The sequence below is a fragment of the Oncorhynchus keta genome, chromosome 28 (assembly GCF_023373465.1).
Source record: "Oncorhynchus keta strain PuntledgeMale-10-30-2019 chromosome 28, Oket_V2, whole genome shotgun sequence".
NCBI lineage: Eukaryota > Metazoa > Chordata > Actinopteri > Salmoniformes > Salmonidae > Oncorhynchus > Oncorhynchus keta.
Window position 1 is genome coordinate 12899335 of NC_068448.1, and position 18472 is coordinate 12917806.

General features: G+C 47.1%; 1 protein-coding gene and 1 long non-coding RNA gene across 23 annotated transcripts; one reads left to right on the forward strand and one right to left on the reverse strand.

Annotated features, from left to right (window-relative positions):
• The first annotated feature begins 230 nt into the window (after positions 1–230).
• On the forward strand, positions 231–18283 carry LOC118360657 (glucose-6-phosphate 1-dehydrogenase-like). Its single transcript, XM_052484880.1, is given in 13 exon segments — positions 231–543; positions 2216–2253; positions 2506–2614; positions 7066–7292; positions 9233–9391; positions 10072–10197; positions 10475–10568; positions 10736–10922; positions 14344–14567; positions 15115–15124; positions 15879–15945; positions 16505–16597; positions 17456–18283. Coding segments are annotated over 13 exon segments (1671 nt in total). The 5' UTR covers positions 231–297; the 3' UTR covers positions 17547–18283.
• On the reverse strand, positions 2621–7069 carry LOC127913199 (uncharacterized). Of its 22 annotated transcripts, none has more exons than XR_008085224.1 (5): positions 6658–7069; positions 6290–6350; positions 5991–6170; positions 5077–5685; positions 2621–5015 (listed from the first exon to the last, which is right to left on the reverse strand). It is a non-coding gene; the product is annotated as an uncharacterized LOC127913199 (long non-coding RNA). The 22 variants fall into 22 exon arrangements; XR_008085219.1 differs by having other exon boundaries at positions 6231–6350; XR_008085214.1 differs by having other exon boundaries at positions 5077–5381; positions 5443–5685; positions 5991–6350.
• Positions 18284–18472: the final 189 nt, after the last annotated feature.

The window sequence follows — 18472 nt, forward strand, 5'->3', positions numbered from 1 at the left end:
ACTCTACACACTCACTCATATTGACACTCCAACTCACACTCACTTTATTTGTTCACACTTGTATACAATCATCATACTCTGTTTATCATATATCCTGATGCCTAATCACCATACCCCTATCCATATCACATTGAGACATTCTTCCTTTGCAACAACAGGTGGCAGCAATGCCTTGGTGAATATTTCTGCTATGCAACGATGACAGTTACAATTTGAACCTACCTCACACACACACACTCCACTGTTATGTTACTGACTGAGCCAGGAGAGAGCTGGACCTGGACCCTTTGTGAGTGAATGAGACAACGCGACACGGAGAGTAAGATCACACACAAAGACTTGAGTCCAACATCTTCCTGTTGGTATTGTTGTATGTCTCTTGCTGTCTTTCAGCAGCAGAGGGAACCAAGCTTGACATACAGTATAGAGATGGAGAAGAGTGGTGTTCCTGAGTGTCTCACCCACTCTGAGGTATTGGGTCAGCTGAGAAGAGAGCTGTCCCATTCATCTGACTTCCACATCTTCATCATACTGGGAGCCTCAGTGAGTAATAGTTACCCTGTTTGTGCTCTTCCTTTCATGTTTGGCATGACATTGAGTGACAAGGAGTTGGTATGATAGCACAAACAGACTGGCACTCGGTCTAAGTAGTAGTTGTCCCTCTATGCATGTGTTTATTTTATGGTAACAGTGAACCTTTTCCCCGTGTTATTTTCTGTTCAGTTCTGTTCTATAAGGGCAGAGACATGGGCTACATAGAGCACAGTCCAATGTGCATACTAGAACACCACGTGTCAGACTGTATGCTACCAGAATACTGCTTCAGTGCTGGAAGTGTTCGAGTGTGATTGTTGGAACACAGCCAATAGCCATAGTTCCACAGTATTTAAAAGGAAGTTACTGACGTGTTGCACTGCTTCCACTGTGGGATAAGAGTGGGTTCCTTGTGAGATTTGCATTAAGATCAACCACATGACCTAATGACTCAGTAGTTACGCTACCGACTAGGCTGCTGTGTGACTTGTTACAGAAACGTAGAGTCTTGCTTGTTCTAATTACCCAGCTAGTATATGACTCTCTATATCTAGAGTTCCATCTGGTTTGAAGTCCATACATGGGGTCAACTAAGTAAGTGTGTGTGTGACTGACTGACTGACTGATGAGAGGTGCGTGTGGTGTGCGTGTGGTGTGCATGTGAGAGAGACTGGGGGAAGAGAGGAGAGGGCTCACACACTGACTGAAATGTGCTGCATCTGGCTTTTCTTTATCTAGCTCTGAAAGAGAGAGATGAGTTTAGGACTTAAAATGTTTGTCCACTTCCGTGAGTTAACTATCTGTCTATCACAAATCACTATCCCCCTTCGCTACATTTGAGTGTGTTAAAAAGTTACTTTTCAGAATGGCTGTGCTGCAGTGTTTGTCTTCCCTTTTTTCAATGTTGTGTTTAAACATTCATAACAGATTTCACAACACGTGTGTGTCCTCAGACCCCTACTCCACTACCACATATCTACAACACAAAATCCATGTGTGTGTGTATAGTGCGTATGTTATCGTGTGTGTGCGTAGTGCGTATGTTATCATGTGTGTGCGTAGTGCGTATGTTATCGTGTGTGTGCGTAGTGCGTATGTTATCGTGTGTGTGCGTAGTGCGTATGTTATCGTGTCTGAGCGTATGTTTGTGTTGCTTAACAGTCCCTGCTGATCCATAAGGTGTGTTTAAAAAAAAGTTTTTAAAAATCTGATTCTACTGCTTGCATCAGTTACCTGATGTGGAATAGAGTTCCATGTAGTCATGGCTCTATGTGGTACTGCGGAATAGAGTTCCATGTAGTCATGGCTCTATGTGGTACTGTGGAATAGAGTTCCATGTAGTCATGGCTCTATGTGGTACTGTGGAATAGAGTTCCATGTAGTCATGGCTCTATGTGGTACTGTGGAATAGAGTTCCATATAGTCATGGCTCTATGTGGTACTGTGGAATAGAGTTCCATATAGTCATGGCTCTATGTGGTACTGTGCACCTCCCATAGTCTGTTCTGGACTTGGGGACAGTAGATTGTTACTGTGAAGGTTGGAAGTTGAACTGCCCTGTACTGTACCATGTGTTCATAGAAACAGGAAACAAATAAAAACAAGAGTAATCAACCACAATATTCTAGGCACATTTTAGTCTCTCAAATACTTTATTTAACTTTTTAATCTATCCATTCAGGGAGATCTTGCCAATAAGAAGATTTATCCTACTCTATGGTGAGTGAGTTTCCTGTTTCCTGTCTCCTGTCTAACTCCACAGTCCCTGAATCATCAGAATGACTGTCCGTAAACGCTGTTCAAGGTTCAGGTTTGTCATCTCAAGTTTCTACCAATTATGCAAGGAGTTTAGGGGGGTCAGCTCCTTGACCAGTGTTCTAGGTCATCATGTCTCCAGGGAGCTGACTGAGTGTCCTGTCTTTGTCTCCGTCCCTTTATACTGCATCTCATTGTTCAGTCCGCCTCTTGTAGGTGGCTGTTCAGAGATGAGCTTCTCCCAGAAGAGACCCACTTTGTGGGCTTTGCTCGCTCCAAGCTGACTATGGATGACATCAGGACAGCATGTCTGCCACATATGAAGGTAAGGAGACTTAGTGTAGGCTGAGTGCAGGCAACTCGGTTCTGCTTTTGATCAAAGCCGTTTAGCTTTTGGTAGCTTCACCATTGAAAATCCCATGTGAAACTGCCTTGACTGGATTCCCTCTTTTATGACACTGGTTTGTCAGTGAGGTTTTGCAGGATGTACATAGGGTGACCACATTTAAAATCTCCATTGACAAACATTGGCAGTAGTCTGGCCCTACTGAAGAGTTCAGTGACATTCAACGGGGCACCTTTCCAACAAGTCAGTTCATCAAATGTCAGACTTGCTAGAGCTACCCCGGGAAACTGTATGTGCTGTTATTGTGAAGTGGAAACATCTAGGAGCAACAACGGCTCAGCTGTGAAGTGGTAGGCCACACAAGCTGATAAACATGGACTTCCAAGTGCTGAAGCGCGTAGAGCATAAAAATAATTTTCCCTCGGTTGCTACACTCACTACCGAGTTGCAAACTGCCTCTGGAAGCAACGTCAGCACGATAACTGTTTGTGGGAGCTTTATGAAATGGGTTTCCAAGCAGCCGCACGCAAGCCTAAGATCACCATGCACAATGTCAAGCGTCGGCTGGAGTGGTATAAAGCTCGCCGCCATTAGACTCTGGAGCAGTGGAAACATGTTCTCTGGAGTGATGAATCACTCTTCACCATCTGGCAGTCTGACAGACTAATCTGGATTTGGCAGATTTCAGGAGAACGCTAGCTGCCCGAATGCATAGTGCCAACAGTAAAGTTTGATGAAATCAAATTTTATTTGTCACATACACATGGTTAGCAGATGTTAATGCGAGTGTAGCGAAATGCTTGTGCTTCTAGTTCCGACCATGCAGTAATATCTAACAAGTAATATAACCTAACAATTTCACAACAACTACCTTATACACACAAGTGTAAAGAAAGAAATAAGAATATGTACATAAAAATATATGAATGAGTGATGGCCGTATGGCATAGGTAAGATGTAGTAGATGGTATAGAGTACACTATATGTAGGAGGAATAATGGCTGCATTTCATGGTTCGGGCCCCTTAGTTCCAGTGAAGGGAAATCTTAACGCTACAGCATACAATGACATTCTATACAATACTGTGCTTCCAACTTTGTGGCAACAGTTTGGGGAAGGCCTTTTCTTGTTTGAGCATGACAATGCCCCCTGTGCACAAAGCCAGGTCCATACAGAAATGCTTTGTTGAGATTGGTGGACTTGACTAGCCTACACAGAGCCCTGACCTCAACCCCATCAAACACTTTTGGGATGAACTGGAACACTGACTGCGAGCCAGGCCTAATAGTCCAACATCAGTGCCCAACCTTGCTGAATGGAAGTAAGTCCCTGCAGCAATGTTCCACCCTCTAGTGGAAATCCTTCCCAGAAGAGTGGAGGATGTTATAGCAGCAAAGGGGAGACCAACTCCATATTAATGCCCATGATTTTGGAATGAGGAGTAGGTGTCTACATACTTTTGGTCATGTGTATACATGTATACATGCATTCTGGAGAGAGACACACCATATATTTTCCACACACAATGACGGGTAGGTCGTCATTGTATATAAGAATTTGTTCTTAACTGACTTGCCTAGTTAAAAAAAAAATACTCAAGACACTATCTTAACACATTTAGATGCTTTTCACTGACGGCTGCAACTCCATCAACTAGACCTATTACCAGGTGCACTACCCAAATGGGCTTAGGCCTACACACTTCTGATTGAAAACAATAAGCTTTAAAAAAATAATAATAATAAGCTAATATTCCTCTGTGGCTATGTAATGCTCCCTGGTGGAGTATTTATAATTATTATTAGACATTTATTTAGGAAGGAGTAATTATATAATTTTGGCAAAACATCAATTTACTTTAGGGCAATACAGCATCCTAACAGTGAACTGCGCACCCCACAACTTTCCTTCCTAATTCGCGAGGAAACCAGAGATCTGTACATAATGATGAGACGCTCATGACTCCGCCCTAACAATGGGAGTCTTTGTCCCAAAGGCAGGAAGGCAGGCGACAAGCTTAGGTCTACATATTATTCCCATAGAATCGTATTGGGCTTATTCTGGGCAGATTTTGGCGAAAGTGAGCCCCCACCCTTGGTCCAGACAACATCAGATACATGGTCTACACCTACTGAGACATTTACATTACATTTACATTTAAGTCATTTAGCAGACGCTCTTATCCAGAGCGACTTACAAATTGGTGCATATACCTTATGACATCCAGTGGAACAGCCACTTTACAATAGTGCATCTAAATCTTGAGACAGAGGGGGCGCTGTTTCGCTGTCCAGACAGCATCAGATACATGGTCTATACATACTGAGACAGAGGGGGCGCTGTTTCGCTGTCCAGACAGCATCAGATACATGGTCTACACCTAGTGAGACAGAGGGGGCGCTGTTTCACTGTCCAGACAGCATCAGATACATGGTCTACACCTACTGAGACAGAGGGGGCGCTGTTTCACTGTCCAGACAGCATCAGATACATGGTCTATACATACTGAGACAGAGGGGGCACTGTTTCGCTGTCCAGACAGCATCAGATACATGGTCTACACCTAGTGAGACAGAGGGGGCGCTGTTTCACTGTCCAGACAGCATCAGATACATGGTCTACACCTACTGAGACAGAGGGGGCACTGTTTCACTGTCCAGACAGCATCAGATACATGGTCTACACCTACTGAGACAGAGGGGGCGCTGTTTCACTGTCCAGACAGCATCAGATACATGGTCTACACCTAGTGAGACAGAGGGGGCGCTGTTTCACTGTCCAGACAGCATCAGATACATGGTCTACACCTACTGAGACAGAGGGGGCGCTGTTTCACTGTCCAGACAGCATCAGATACATGGTCTACACCTACTGAGACAGAGGGGGCGCTGTTTCACTGTCCAGACTGCATCAGATACATGGTCTACACCTACTGAGACAGAGGGGGCGCTGTTTCACTGTCCAGACTGCATCAGATACATGGTCTACACCTACTGAGACAGAGGTGCACTGTTTCACTGTCCAGACTGCATCAGATACATGGTCTACACCTACTGAGACAGATGGGGCGCTGTTTCACTGTCCAGACTGCATCAGATACATGGTCTACACCTACTGAGACAGAGGGGGCTGTTTCACTGTCCAGACAACATCAGATACATGGTCTATACACACTCAGACAGACTGGGGTGCTGTTTCACTGTCCAGATTGCATCAGATACATGGTCTCTCACCTACTGAGACAGAGGTGCACTGTTTCACTGTCTAGACTGCATCAGATACATGGTCTCTTACATACTGAGACAGAGGGGGCGCTGTTTCACTGTCCAGACTGCATCAGATACATGGTCTACACCTACTGAGACAGAGGTGCACTGTTTCACTGTCCAGACTGCATCAGATACATGGTCTACACCTACTGAGACAGAGGTGCACTGTTTCACTGTCCAGACTGCATCAGATACATGGTCTACACCTACTGAGACAGAGGTGCACTGTTTCACTGTCCAGACTGCATCAGATACATGGTCTACACCTACTGAGACAGAGGGGCACTGTTTCACTGTCCAGACTGCATCAGATACATGGTCTACACCTACTGAGACAGATGGGGCGCTGTTTCACTGTCCAGACTGCATCAGATACATGGTCTACATACTGAGACAGAGGGGGCGCTGTTTCACTGTCCAGACTGCATCAGATACATGGTCTACACCTACTGAGACAGATGGGGCGCTGTTTCACTGTCCAGACAGCATCAGATACATGGTCTATTTTACTGAGACAGAGGTGCACTGTTTCACTGTCCAGACAGCATCATATACATGGTCTATACATACTGAGACAGATGGGGCGCTGTTTCACTGTCCAGACTGCATCAGATACCATGGTCTATGACTATACATACTGAGACAGAGGTGCACTGTTTCACTGTCCAGACTGCATCAGATACATGGTCTACACCTACTGAGACAGAGGTGCACTGTTTCAAGTCTAGACTGCATCAGATACATGGTCTACACCTACTGAGACAGAGGGGGCACTGTTTCACTGTCCAGACTGCATCAGATACATGGTCTACACCTACTGAGACAGATGGGGCGCTGTTTCACTGTCCAGACAGCATCAGATACATGGTCTACACCTACTGAGACAGAGGGGCACTGTTTTGCTGCAAGAGACAGGTTGGAATGTCTGACTGAAATCAACCTTTTTTTCCTAAATTAGTGGTGCTGATCAAATGTTGATAAAATGCAGGACATGATTGTTTCTTTGTGGGAAGGGTGACACAGTTGCAAAATGCACGACTGTCCCGCGCAATCCAGGACATGTGGTTGACCTAGATGTACATGTTCATACTCATTACAATGAAAAGACTGTGGATAGGTATTCTGTTGTATTCATTCATGTGTGTACGTGTGTTTTCTCAGGTTGGTGATGGTGAGAGTGAGCGCCTCGCTGCGTTCTTCAGTAGGAACTCTTACCTGAGCGGCAGGTATGATGAGGAGGACTCCTTCTCTGAGCTGAATGCCCACCTGAGCTCCCTGACCACCAGCAGGGGGGCTGACCATGCTAACTGTGTCTTTTACCTGGCACTGCCCCCCAGCGTCTACCATCATGTTAGCAAGAACATCAGAGCCCACTGCATGTGCCGCAAGTCAGTATCTCAAACACACTTGTCAGATCACTCAAGCATATGCATGAACCCACACAGATTTGTTTTTCTATCATTTTACTATTTTCCCTAACCATTAACCAAACCCCCTTAACCGAACCCCAATCCAATAACCCTAACACCTAACTGTAACCCCTAAGCCTAAAATCAGGGGTGCCACTTTGGTTTTAGAAGTGGGGGGGACATAACCTGGCGAGTGGTCTGCTTTAGGCATCGAATGCGAATTTCCTGCATTTTTACCAAATCCAATATGCCATCTCTATATAGAACAAAAACAAAAAAGTAAGCAAAAATACCCACAGTCATCAAGCTATGTAAGAGATCATTATTAAATATGTTTAAGTGTTTCATAAGACTGAACTAGATCAAAGGTCATTCAATAATAAATATTGTGTTGCTCTTTTAACCAATAGCGTAACAACTGAACAACTCTTGAAAAAAGACAGACTTGATTGTTTTTAATAAGACATCCTCTATATAACATTTCAGCCAGACCAGCCAGACCATGACAAAGGATTACCTTGGTGTACATTCATACATGATCTAATAATGACTATTATTCTCATATCCCAGACTGTAGCTTTATGCTTAAACTGCTGTCCTGTAGCTACTGTAGGTCTACTCATCAATTCAAGATGTAACTTTGCATCATTCACTGATATTGTTAATATACTGAAAAATTGACCTGAGCTCCGTAGATTGGTCTTCCCTGGCTGTCTGACCCTGCTGGGACCCCTGTCACCTTCTGACCCTACTGGGACCCCTGTCACCATCTGACCCTACTGGGACCCTCATCACCATCTGACCCTACTGGGACCCCTGTCACCATCTGACCCTACTGGGACCCTCATCACCATCTGACCCTGCTAAGTCAATTCCAGTCCTCGGGGGCCTGATTGGTGTCACCGTTTTGCCCCAGCCCCAGCTAACACACCTGACTCCAATAATCACCTAATGATGATCTTCAGTTTAGAATGCAATATCAATCTTCAATTGTTTGGTCGATGGTTTCATCATTTGATTCAGGTCTAGTGTGATTGAGGCAAAAAAGAATAGCTATCGCTGGCCAAGTTTTGGCAGCTGTCTTGCCAACTGTACATCAACTGACGAAAGCTACCCAAGTTCATTTACCTCTGTTGAAATGGGACAAAACAATGGCTACAAAAGGTGTCCATACAAACAACTGCTGTCAGATAGGGATATGAGTTGGCTATTAGTACTATCTGACAGATAACTAGAGACTAGAGCTGAACTGACTGTGGTAGCTGCTCACTAGCGTAGCTTATTCAATTAACCTCGGTCGAGAGGGGATAAAACATTAGCTAAAGTTAACAATTCAGTCACAATACTAGTTCAGCACTGAGAATAAATATTGGTCCCCCCCACTATTAAGTTAAACAGCAGTTACTTTGCCAACTACATCAGTCTACTAAAGAGTAGCCCGTTTCTGCTCTGCTTGCTTTTACAACTCGGTTAAAGAGCACAACACGGACACACTGAACTATGCTCAACTCTCCCGTGCTGTTCCAGCCAGCCTTCCAGAACCTTTGCCTTCACACAGCCTGTCAGCCCCATCTGTGGCGTCTGCGCGGTCCTAAATCCAGCCGACTGTTCACTCACAACAGCCTACCCTACCGCTCTGAGGCATCCGCATTGTACTAAAGCACCATTTTTCTTCTTTTTGTATCACATTTTAATGATAAAACTGGGGGGGAATACAATTTCAGAATGCCCCCCAGTCCCCAGTGAAAGTTGCGCCCCTGCCAAAAATAGCCTTCTTCCTTGTGAGGAATTGGGTAATGTTCCCACTAGTCTGAATTTCTGGTACCCACATGGATAGAAAACCCATAAACACACATGCGCAAACACACTCACACATCCCTGTACCACACTGTAAAGTGGTCTCTGTCTCTGTGTGTTAGAGGTTGGAGCAGGGTGATCGTGGAGAAGCCATTTGGTCGTGACTTGCAGAGTTCTCAGGAGCTGTCGTCTCACTTCTCCTCCCTGTTCAGAGAAGACCAGATCTACCGCATAGACCACTACCTGGGCAAGGAGATGGTGCAGAACCTCATGGTCCTCAGGTACAGAGATGGTGATAGAACCTCATGGTCCTCAGGTACAGAGATGGTGATAGAACCTCATGGTCCTCAGGTACAGAGATGGTGATAGAACCTCATGGTCCTCAGGTACAGAGATGGTGTTAGAACCTCATCGTCCTCAGGTACAGAGATGGTGTTAGAACCTCATCGTCCTCAGGTACAGAGATGGTGATAGAACCTCATCGTCCTCAGGTACAGAGATGGTGATAGAACCTCATGGTCCTCAGGTACAGAGATGGTGATAGAACCTCATGGTCCTCAGGTACAGAGATGGTGTTAGAACCTCATCGTCCTCAGGTACAGAGATGGTGTTAGAACCTCATCGTCCTCAGGTACAGAGATGGTGATAGAACCTCATCGTCCTCAGGTACAGAGATGGTGTTAGAACCTCATCGTCCTCAGGTACAGATTGAGTCCTGATCCCAGGAGACAGTACATTTACAGATTTGAAATCTTCCTTGTTCATGAAGTACTGTACAGTATCATTCAAAATGAAGCCGATGCTTTTGTCCAAAGCGATTGACAATGAAGTGTGTTCATACAGGTTAGGTATGAGTGTGTGATCCCTGTGGAAACTGGAAGAACCTTGGCTTGCTATGTTCTTACCAACACAGAAACTGTTTACCATTGTGTTTTGATCCTGTCCTCTGTCTGTCCATCAGGTTTGGGAACCGTATCTTTGGTCCTATCTGGAACAGGAACAGCGTGGCCTGTGTGGTTCTAACCTTTAAAGAACCATTCGGTACACAGGGACGCGGAGGATACTTTGATGACTTTGGCATCATCCGGTGAGGAAGAGCGGCATTTGCAACAGGCTGGCATGTCATGCCAAAGTATAAATCACTGGAAAACTTTGATCAACTGTTTTCAGATGTTCATGTGGTTCTCTTATTCTATGGCAATGTAGTGGAATATAGCTTTTTCTATTATTTCTCTTTCTTGTTGCATTGTGGGAAGGGCCCATAAGTAAGAATTGTATTCTAAGTCTACACCTGTAATTTGCAAAGCATGTGACAAATAATTGAGTTGTTCAGTTCCATGGGTTTTTGATATTTCCTGCTTTAGTGATGTCATGCAGAACCACCTCCTCCAGATGCTCTCTCTGGTTGCCATGGAGAAGCCTGCCTCCACCAGCCCTGATGACGTGAGAGATGAGAAGGTGCATCACCAACCAGTGTTCCACTTTGATCAGTGTTCCACTTAGGGTCAGGAGTTTTCCCATGGACATGCTGACCAGGACAAACTCTGGGCACACTTTTTACACTTGTGACATAAAACTATATGACCATTCCCTCTGTCTTCTAAATGTGTATGTGTGAACCCTAGGTGAAGGTGTTGAAATGCATCGCCCCAGTGCCTCGGTCTGATGTGGTGCTGGGTCAGTACATAGGGGACCCTGAGGGGGAGGGCCATGCCAGACTGGGTTACCTAGATGACCCCACCGTGCCCAACGGCTCCCAGACGCCTACCTTCGCCACCTCTGTGCTCTACGTACAGAATGAGAGATGGGATGGTGAGGACCGACGGCCATCTTGGATTCTGGCAAACTCTTTTCCTCCTATGTCCTTTATCTAGACATGTTGACAGATTTCGACGTATCTTCCAGACTCATCCGCTCATATTGTCAGCCTGATACTCTGCATTCCTCACAATCCTGAACTCTCCCTCTCTTATCTAGTTATTCTGTTACTTCCCAACTCCTCTTGTTTGACTCCAGCTGCACAGGAACATCGATCATTACTCTCATACACACTCTCTCTCCTCCCTTCTCATACACACTCGCTCTCCTCCCTTCTCATCTACGCTCTCTCTCTCCTCCCTTCTCATCTACCCTCTCTCTCCTCCCTTCTCATCTACCCTCTCTCTCTCCTCCCTTCTCATCTACCTCTCTCTCTCCTCCCTTCTCATCTACCTCTCTCTCTCCTCCCTTCTCATCTACCCCTCTCTCTCCTCCCTTCTCATCTACCCTCTCTCTCCTCCCTTCTCATCTACCCTCTCTCTCTCCTCCCTTCTCATACACACTCTCTCTCCTCCCTTCTCATCTACGCTCTCTCTCTCCTCCCTTCTCATCTACGCTCTCTCTCTCCTCCCTTCTCATCTACGCTCTCTCTCTCCTCCCTTCTCATCTACCCTCTCTCTCCTCCCTTCTCATCTACACACTCTCTCTCCTCCCTTCTCATCTACGCTCTCTCTCTCCTCCCTTCTCATCTACCCTCTCTCTCTCCTCCCTTTTCATACACACTCTCTCTCCTCCCTTCTCATACGCACTCTCTCTCCTCCCTTCTCATCTACCCTCTCTCTCCTCCCTTCTCATCTCTCCTCCCTTCTCATCTACCCTCTCTCTCCTCCCTTCTCATCTACCCTCTCTCTCTCCTCCCTTCTCATCTACCCTCTCTCTCCTCCCTTCTCATCTACGCTCTCTCTCTCCTCCCTTCTCATACACACTCTCTCTATTCTTTGTCGCTCTCCCATCCACCCACCATCCCTCTCTCCCCTCATCCACCCACCCATCCCTCTCTCCCCTCATCCACCCACCCATCCCTCTCTCCCCTCATCCACTTCCACCCATCCCTCTCTCCACTCATCCACCAACCCATCCCTCTCTCCCCTCATCCACCCACCCATCTCTCTCTCCCTCATCCACCCACCCATCCCTCTCTCCCCTCATCCACCCACCCATCCCTCTCTCCCCTCATCCATCCACCCATCCCTCTCTCCCCTCATCCATCCACCCATCCCTCTCTCCCCTCATCCACCCACCCACCCCTCTCTCCCCTCATCCACCCACCCATCCCTCTCTCCCCTCATCCACCCACTCCCCTCATCCACCCACCCATCCCTCTCTCCCCTCATCCACCCACCCATCCCTCTCTCCCCTCATCCATCCACCCATCCCTCTCTCCCCTCATCCATCCACCCACCCCTCTCCCCTCATCCACCCACCCATCCCTCTCTCCCCTCATCCACCCACCCACCCCTCTCTCCCCTCATCCACCCACCCATCCCTCTCTCCCCTCATCCACCCACCCATCCCTCTCTCCCCTCATCCACCCACCCATCCCTCTCTCCCCTCATCCACCCACCCATCCCTCTCTCCCCTCATCCACCCACCCATCCCTCTCTCCCCTCATCCATCCACCCATCCCTCTCTCCCCTCATCCACCCACCCATCCCTCTCTCCCCTCATCCATCCACCCATCCCTCTCTCCCCTCATCCACCCACCCATCCCTCTCTCCCCTCATCCACCCACCCATCCCTCTCTCCCCTCATCCACCCACCCATCCCTCTCTCCCCTCATCCATCCACCCATCCCTTCTCCCCTCATCCACCCACCCATCCCTCTCTCCCCTCATCCACCCACCCATCCCTCTCTCCCCTCATCCACTCACCCATCCCTCATCCAGGGGACCCATCCCTCTCTCCCTCATCCACCCAGGAATCCCTCTCTCCCCTCATCCACCCACCCATCCCTCTCTCCCCTCATCCATCCACCCATCCCTCTCTCCCTCATCCACCCATCCCTCTCTCCCTCATCCACTGACCCATCCCTCTCTCCCCTCATCCACCCATCCCTCTCTCCCCTCATCCACCCACCCATGTATATCTCCCCTCATCCATCCATATCCCTCTCTCCCCTCATCCATCCACCCATCCCTCTCTCCCTCATCCACCCAATCCCTCTCTCCCCTCATCCACCCACCCATCCCTGTTCTCCCTCATCCATCCAATCCCTGGCCTCCCCTCATCCATCCAATCCCTCTCTCCCTCATCCATCCACCCATTGTGGATTCCCCTCATCCATCCACCCATCCCTCTCTCCCCTCATCCATCCAAATCCCTTTCCCCTCATCCACCCACCCATCCCTTTCTCCCCTCATCCACCCACCCATCCCTCTCCCCTCATCCATCCACCCATCCCCTCACAAGTCCTCATCCATCCACCCATTAAATAGTCTCCTCATCCAAACACCAGTCTCAACTCCCTGAATCCATCCAGAAAAAGCCCTCATCCATCCACCCATCCCTCTCTCCCCTCATCCAAACCCATCCTCTCTCCCCTCATCCATGGGCATCCCTCTCTCCCCTCATCCACCCACCCATCCCTCTCTCCCCTCATCCATCCACCCATCCCTCTCTCCCCTCATCCATCCACCCATCCCTCTCTTCCTCATCCATCCACCCATCCCTGGTCTTTCATCCATCCACCCATCCCTCTTTAATCCACCCTGCCAGTTCTCTCCCCTCATCCATCCACCCATATGTTTCTCATCCATCCACCCATCCTCCCCTCATGTACTTGTCCTCTCTCCCCTCATCCATCCACCCATCCTCTCTCTCCTCATCCACCCACCCATTCTCTCTCCCCTCATCCAGCCAGTTTCCTTGGTTCCCTCATCCACCCAGTGTCTCCCTCATCCAGATCATCAGTTTCTCATCCACCCACCCATCATTTCCCTCATCCACCCATCCCTCTTCCTCATCCAACAAGAATCCCTCTCGAGTTCCACCCAAATCCTTTCTCCCCTCATCCATCCACCCATCCCTCTCTCCCTCATCCACCCACAAATGCTCTCCCTCATCCACCCACCCATCCCTCTCTCCCTCATCCACCCACCCATCCCTCTCTCCCCTCATCCACCCACCCATCCCTTCTAATCCACCCACCCATCCCTCTCTCCCCTCATCCACCCATTTTAGCCCTCATCCACCCACCCAACATACCCACCCAGGGTCCCTTCCCCTCATCCATCAATAGCCTTTTAAAATGATAAACTCGATCCCCTCATCTACCCACCCATCCACATCCATGATGGTTCTCCCCTCATCCACCCACCCATCCCTCTGTACGCCTCATGTAGATAGTTCATTAAAATTCATCAGTTTCCAGCTACAATAGTCTTCCCTCATCCATCCACCATCCCTCACCCCGCAGGTGTTTCTGATCAATTTGATGTTATTTTAATGGAAGGCAAAGTGCGTCTGCAGTTCACGGATGTTCCAGGGGACATCTTTAATGAGCAGTGCCAGAGGAATGAGCTGGTGGTGAGGGTACAGCCTGATGAGGCCATCTACCTCAAGATGATGACCAAGAAGCCTGGAGCCTACTTCAGCCCTGAGGAGACTGAACTGGACCTTACCTACAGGAGCAGATACAAGGTAAGATACACACACATGTATATGTATGTAAGTATGTATATAATGTGTGTATATATGTGTGTACAATACCATTCAAAAGTTTAGAGTCACTTAGAAATGTCTTGTTTCTGAAAGAAAAGCCCTTTTTTGTTCTGATTAAAGAAGCAATAAAACTGGCCTTTACACTAGTTGAATATCTGGAGCATCAGCATTTGTGGATTTGATTACAGGCTCAAAATGGCCAGAAACAAATACCTTTCCTGTGAGAAATAGACTTTCTCTTCACGACTTTCTTGTAAGAACCAGATGCCTCACAAGTCCTCAACTGGCAGCTTCATTAAATAGTACCCGCAAAACACCAGTCTCAACGTCAACAGTGAAGAGGGATGCAAAGAAAAAGCCACATCTCAGACTGGCCAATAAAAATAAAAGATTAAGATGGGCAAAAGAGGACAGACACTGGACAGAGGAACTCTGCTTAGAAGGCCAGCATCCCGGAGTCGCCTCTTCACTGTTGACGTTGAGACTGGTGTTTTGCGGGTACTATTTAATGAAGCTGCCAGTTGAGGACTTGTGAGGTGTATGTTTCTCAAACTTGACACTCTAATGTACTTGTCCTCTTGCGCAGATGTGCACCGGGGCCTCCCTCTCCTCTTTCTATTCTGTTTAGAGCCAGTTTGCTAGGTTCTGTGAAGGGAGTAACACAGTGTTGTACGAGATCTTCAGTTTCTTGGTCATTTATTGCATGGAATAGCCTTCATTCCTCAGAACAAGAATAGACTGACGAGTTTCAGAAGAAAGGTCTTTGTTTCTGGCCATTTTGAGCCTGTAATCGAACCCACAAATGCTCAACTAGCCTAAAGAAGGCCCGTTTAATTGCTTCTTTAATCAGAACAACAGTTTTTAGCTGTGCTAACATAATTGCAAAAGGGTTTTCTAATGATCAATTAGCCTTTTAAAATGATAAACTTCGATTAGCTAACACAACGTGCCATTGGAACACAGGAGTGAGGATTGCTGATAATGGGCCTCTGTACGCCTATGTAGATAGTTCATTAAAATTCAGCAGTTTCCAGCTACAATAGTCATTTATAACATTAACAATGTTTACACTGCATTTCTGATCAATTTGATGTTATTTTAATGGAAAGCAAATGTGCTTTTCTTTCAAAAACAAGGACATTTAAGTGACCCCAAACTTTTGAACGTGTGTGTGTGTATCTGTGTGTGTGTGTGTGTGTGTGTGTGTATCTGTGTGTGTTGTGTCCTGTGTGTGTGTGTGTGTCCTGTAGAATAAATAACAACTGTTCTTGTGTTCTCCTCCCCGTGAAGCTTCTGATGCATATGAGCGTCTGATTCTGGATGTGTTCTGTGGGAATCCGATGCACTTTGTCCGCAGGTCTGTCTTTGACTGCCACTATCCCACCCGCTTAAATTTAACATTTCAAATGTAATTTTCACATCAGCAGTTGCCACAAAGTGCTTCTGCAGGAACCCAGCCTAAAACCCCAGTGCAGATGTAGAAGCATGTTGGCTAGGAAAAACTCCCTAGAAAGGCAGGAACCTAGGAAGAAAACTAGAGAGGAACCAGGCTCCGAGGGGTGGCGATGTGCCCACTGACATGTCTGCCTCTGTCTCTTACCCTGTCTGTCACCACACTATTTCTGACCCATATCTATGGGCTGTAATCTATACTGATAATCTCTCATGTATGGAAGGAACATTTCTATCAGACCTGATTTATGTGACAATATATAGAAGTTCCAGTTCATTTTTCCAAGGTTAAATGTACACAACGGAGGCGTTTATACCACAGTTGCCAAAGAAAGCAATAGTAAAGAACACATTTTAATGTCCATTCTAGAACGCCCTTCTAGCCAATCAGAAACAAATATTCACCAATGCTGTGGTATAAATCATAACATTGCTCCTGTTTCCTGGTCCTTTTCCTCTCCCAGTGATGAGCTGCGAGAAGCCTGGAGGATCTTCACTCTCCTCCTCCATCACATAGAGAGAGAGAAAACACCTCCTATCCCTTACACCTATGGAAGGTAAGTAATTCTACTAATCCTACCTTACTTTCATCACATCACATGTCCACCTAACCCTCTATCTGTCCCTGTCCCTCCTCCTCCACCCTCTATCTGTCCCTGTTCCTCCTCCACCCTCTATCTGTTCTGTCCCCCCTATCTGTTCCTCCTCCTCCACCCTCTATCTGTTCTTGTCCCTCCTCCACCCTCTATCTGTCCCTGTCCCTCCTCCCCCCTCTATCTGTTCTTGTCCCTCCTCCCCTCTATCTGTTCTTGTCCCTCCTCCACCCTCTATCTGTCCCTGTTCCTCCTCCACCCTCTATCTGTCCCTGTCCCTCCTCCACCCTCTATCTGTCCCTGTCCCTCCTCCACCCTCTATCTGTTCTTGTCCCTCCTCTTGTCCCTCCCCCCTCTATCTGTTCTTGTCCCTCCTCCACCCTCTATCTGTTCTTGTCCCTCCTCCACCCTCTATCTGTTCTTGTCCCTCCTCCACCCTCTATCTGTCCCTGTCCCTCCTCCACCCTCTATCTGTTCTTGTCCCTCCTCCCCCTCTATCTGTCCTGTCCCTCCTCCACCCTCTATCTGTCCTTGTTCCTCCTCCACCCTCTATCTGTTCCTGTCCCTCCTCCACCCTCTATCTGTCCCTGTCCCTCCTCCACCCTCTATCTGTCCCTGTCCCTCCTCCACCCTCTATCTGTTCTTGTCCCTCCTCCACCCTCTATCTGTTCTTGTCCCTCCTCCACCCTCTATCTGTTCCTGTCCCTCCTCCACCCTCTATCTGTTCTTGTCCCTCCTCCACCCTCTATCTGTTCTTGTCCCTCCTCCACCCTCTATCTGTTCTTGTCCCTCCTCCACCCTCTATCTGTCCCTGTTCCTCAGTCGTGGACCAAATGAAGCGGATGAGCTTGTGAGGAGGGTGGGATTCCGCTACGAGGGAACATACAAGTGGGTCAACCCCCACACTGCATGACACTAGAAACACACACCAATTACACTGTGTGAAAGTTCCCTTGTGTTTGCTACTCTCGACTCTTTCGAGATGCTTATTTAAGTCATACTGCATGAAAGAAAACGTTATACTCGGCATTTCTCACAATCCTGATATTCTCTCGTCTCCAATTTGAGTTGGCATGGTATCATAGTGTACTGTATGTGCCGTAGCCAACTTGTCATTTGGGCACGTGTTCGGCATGACAACGACCACAGTGGAGTTGGTTAAAACACAAACCGTTCTGAACTACCAGGCGACAAATCAGTATTATGAACAACACTTCTGAACTTGATTAATGCACTGTTTGATTACAGCATCACTATCCAGATTGATTGTGACAAAATAAATCATGATAATTTATTGACTTCACTGTTTGATTGATTGATTGACGATGTTAATTCCTGTGAGACTGTCGTCTATAAGGCTTTGAGCAGCCTGAAGGGAGGAGGGAAGGTAAGAACCTCTTTACTATCTTCTTAAATCTAAGCTCGTGAAAATCACTGACTTTACAAAAGAAATGATCCTACTGGGATAATCAACTAAAAATCTCCAAAATATTATAAAAACTTTCATAACCTGACTAATTATATTTCCATCTACATCAGCACATTCCTGTGTATCACTCAGTCCTAGCCTGGTCTGGTCTGGTCAGATCTGGGCCTAATTTAAGTTGCTCCGCTAGACTGGCTGTTGACTGATGTTTCCTGTTTCTCTCCCTCCAGGTATATGTCCCAGTTCTGAGCATGCTGTCACTCCATAGCCCACAGACTGTTACTGCTGGGAGGAAGCAGAATGAATGAAAGATCAAAAATGTGTCTCTGTATACATTGGGTGTGCTCGTTTTACATCGCCTGGTTCCCCGGGTGGGTGAAAATGTCACCAAGACAAATGGAATCGTCTAAAAT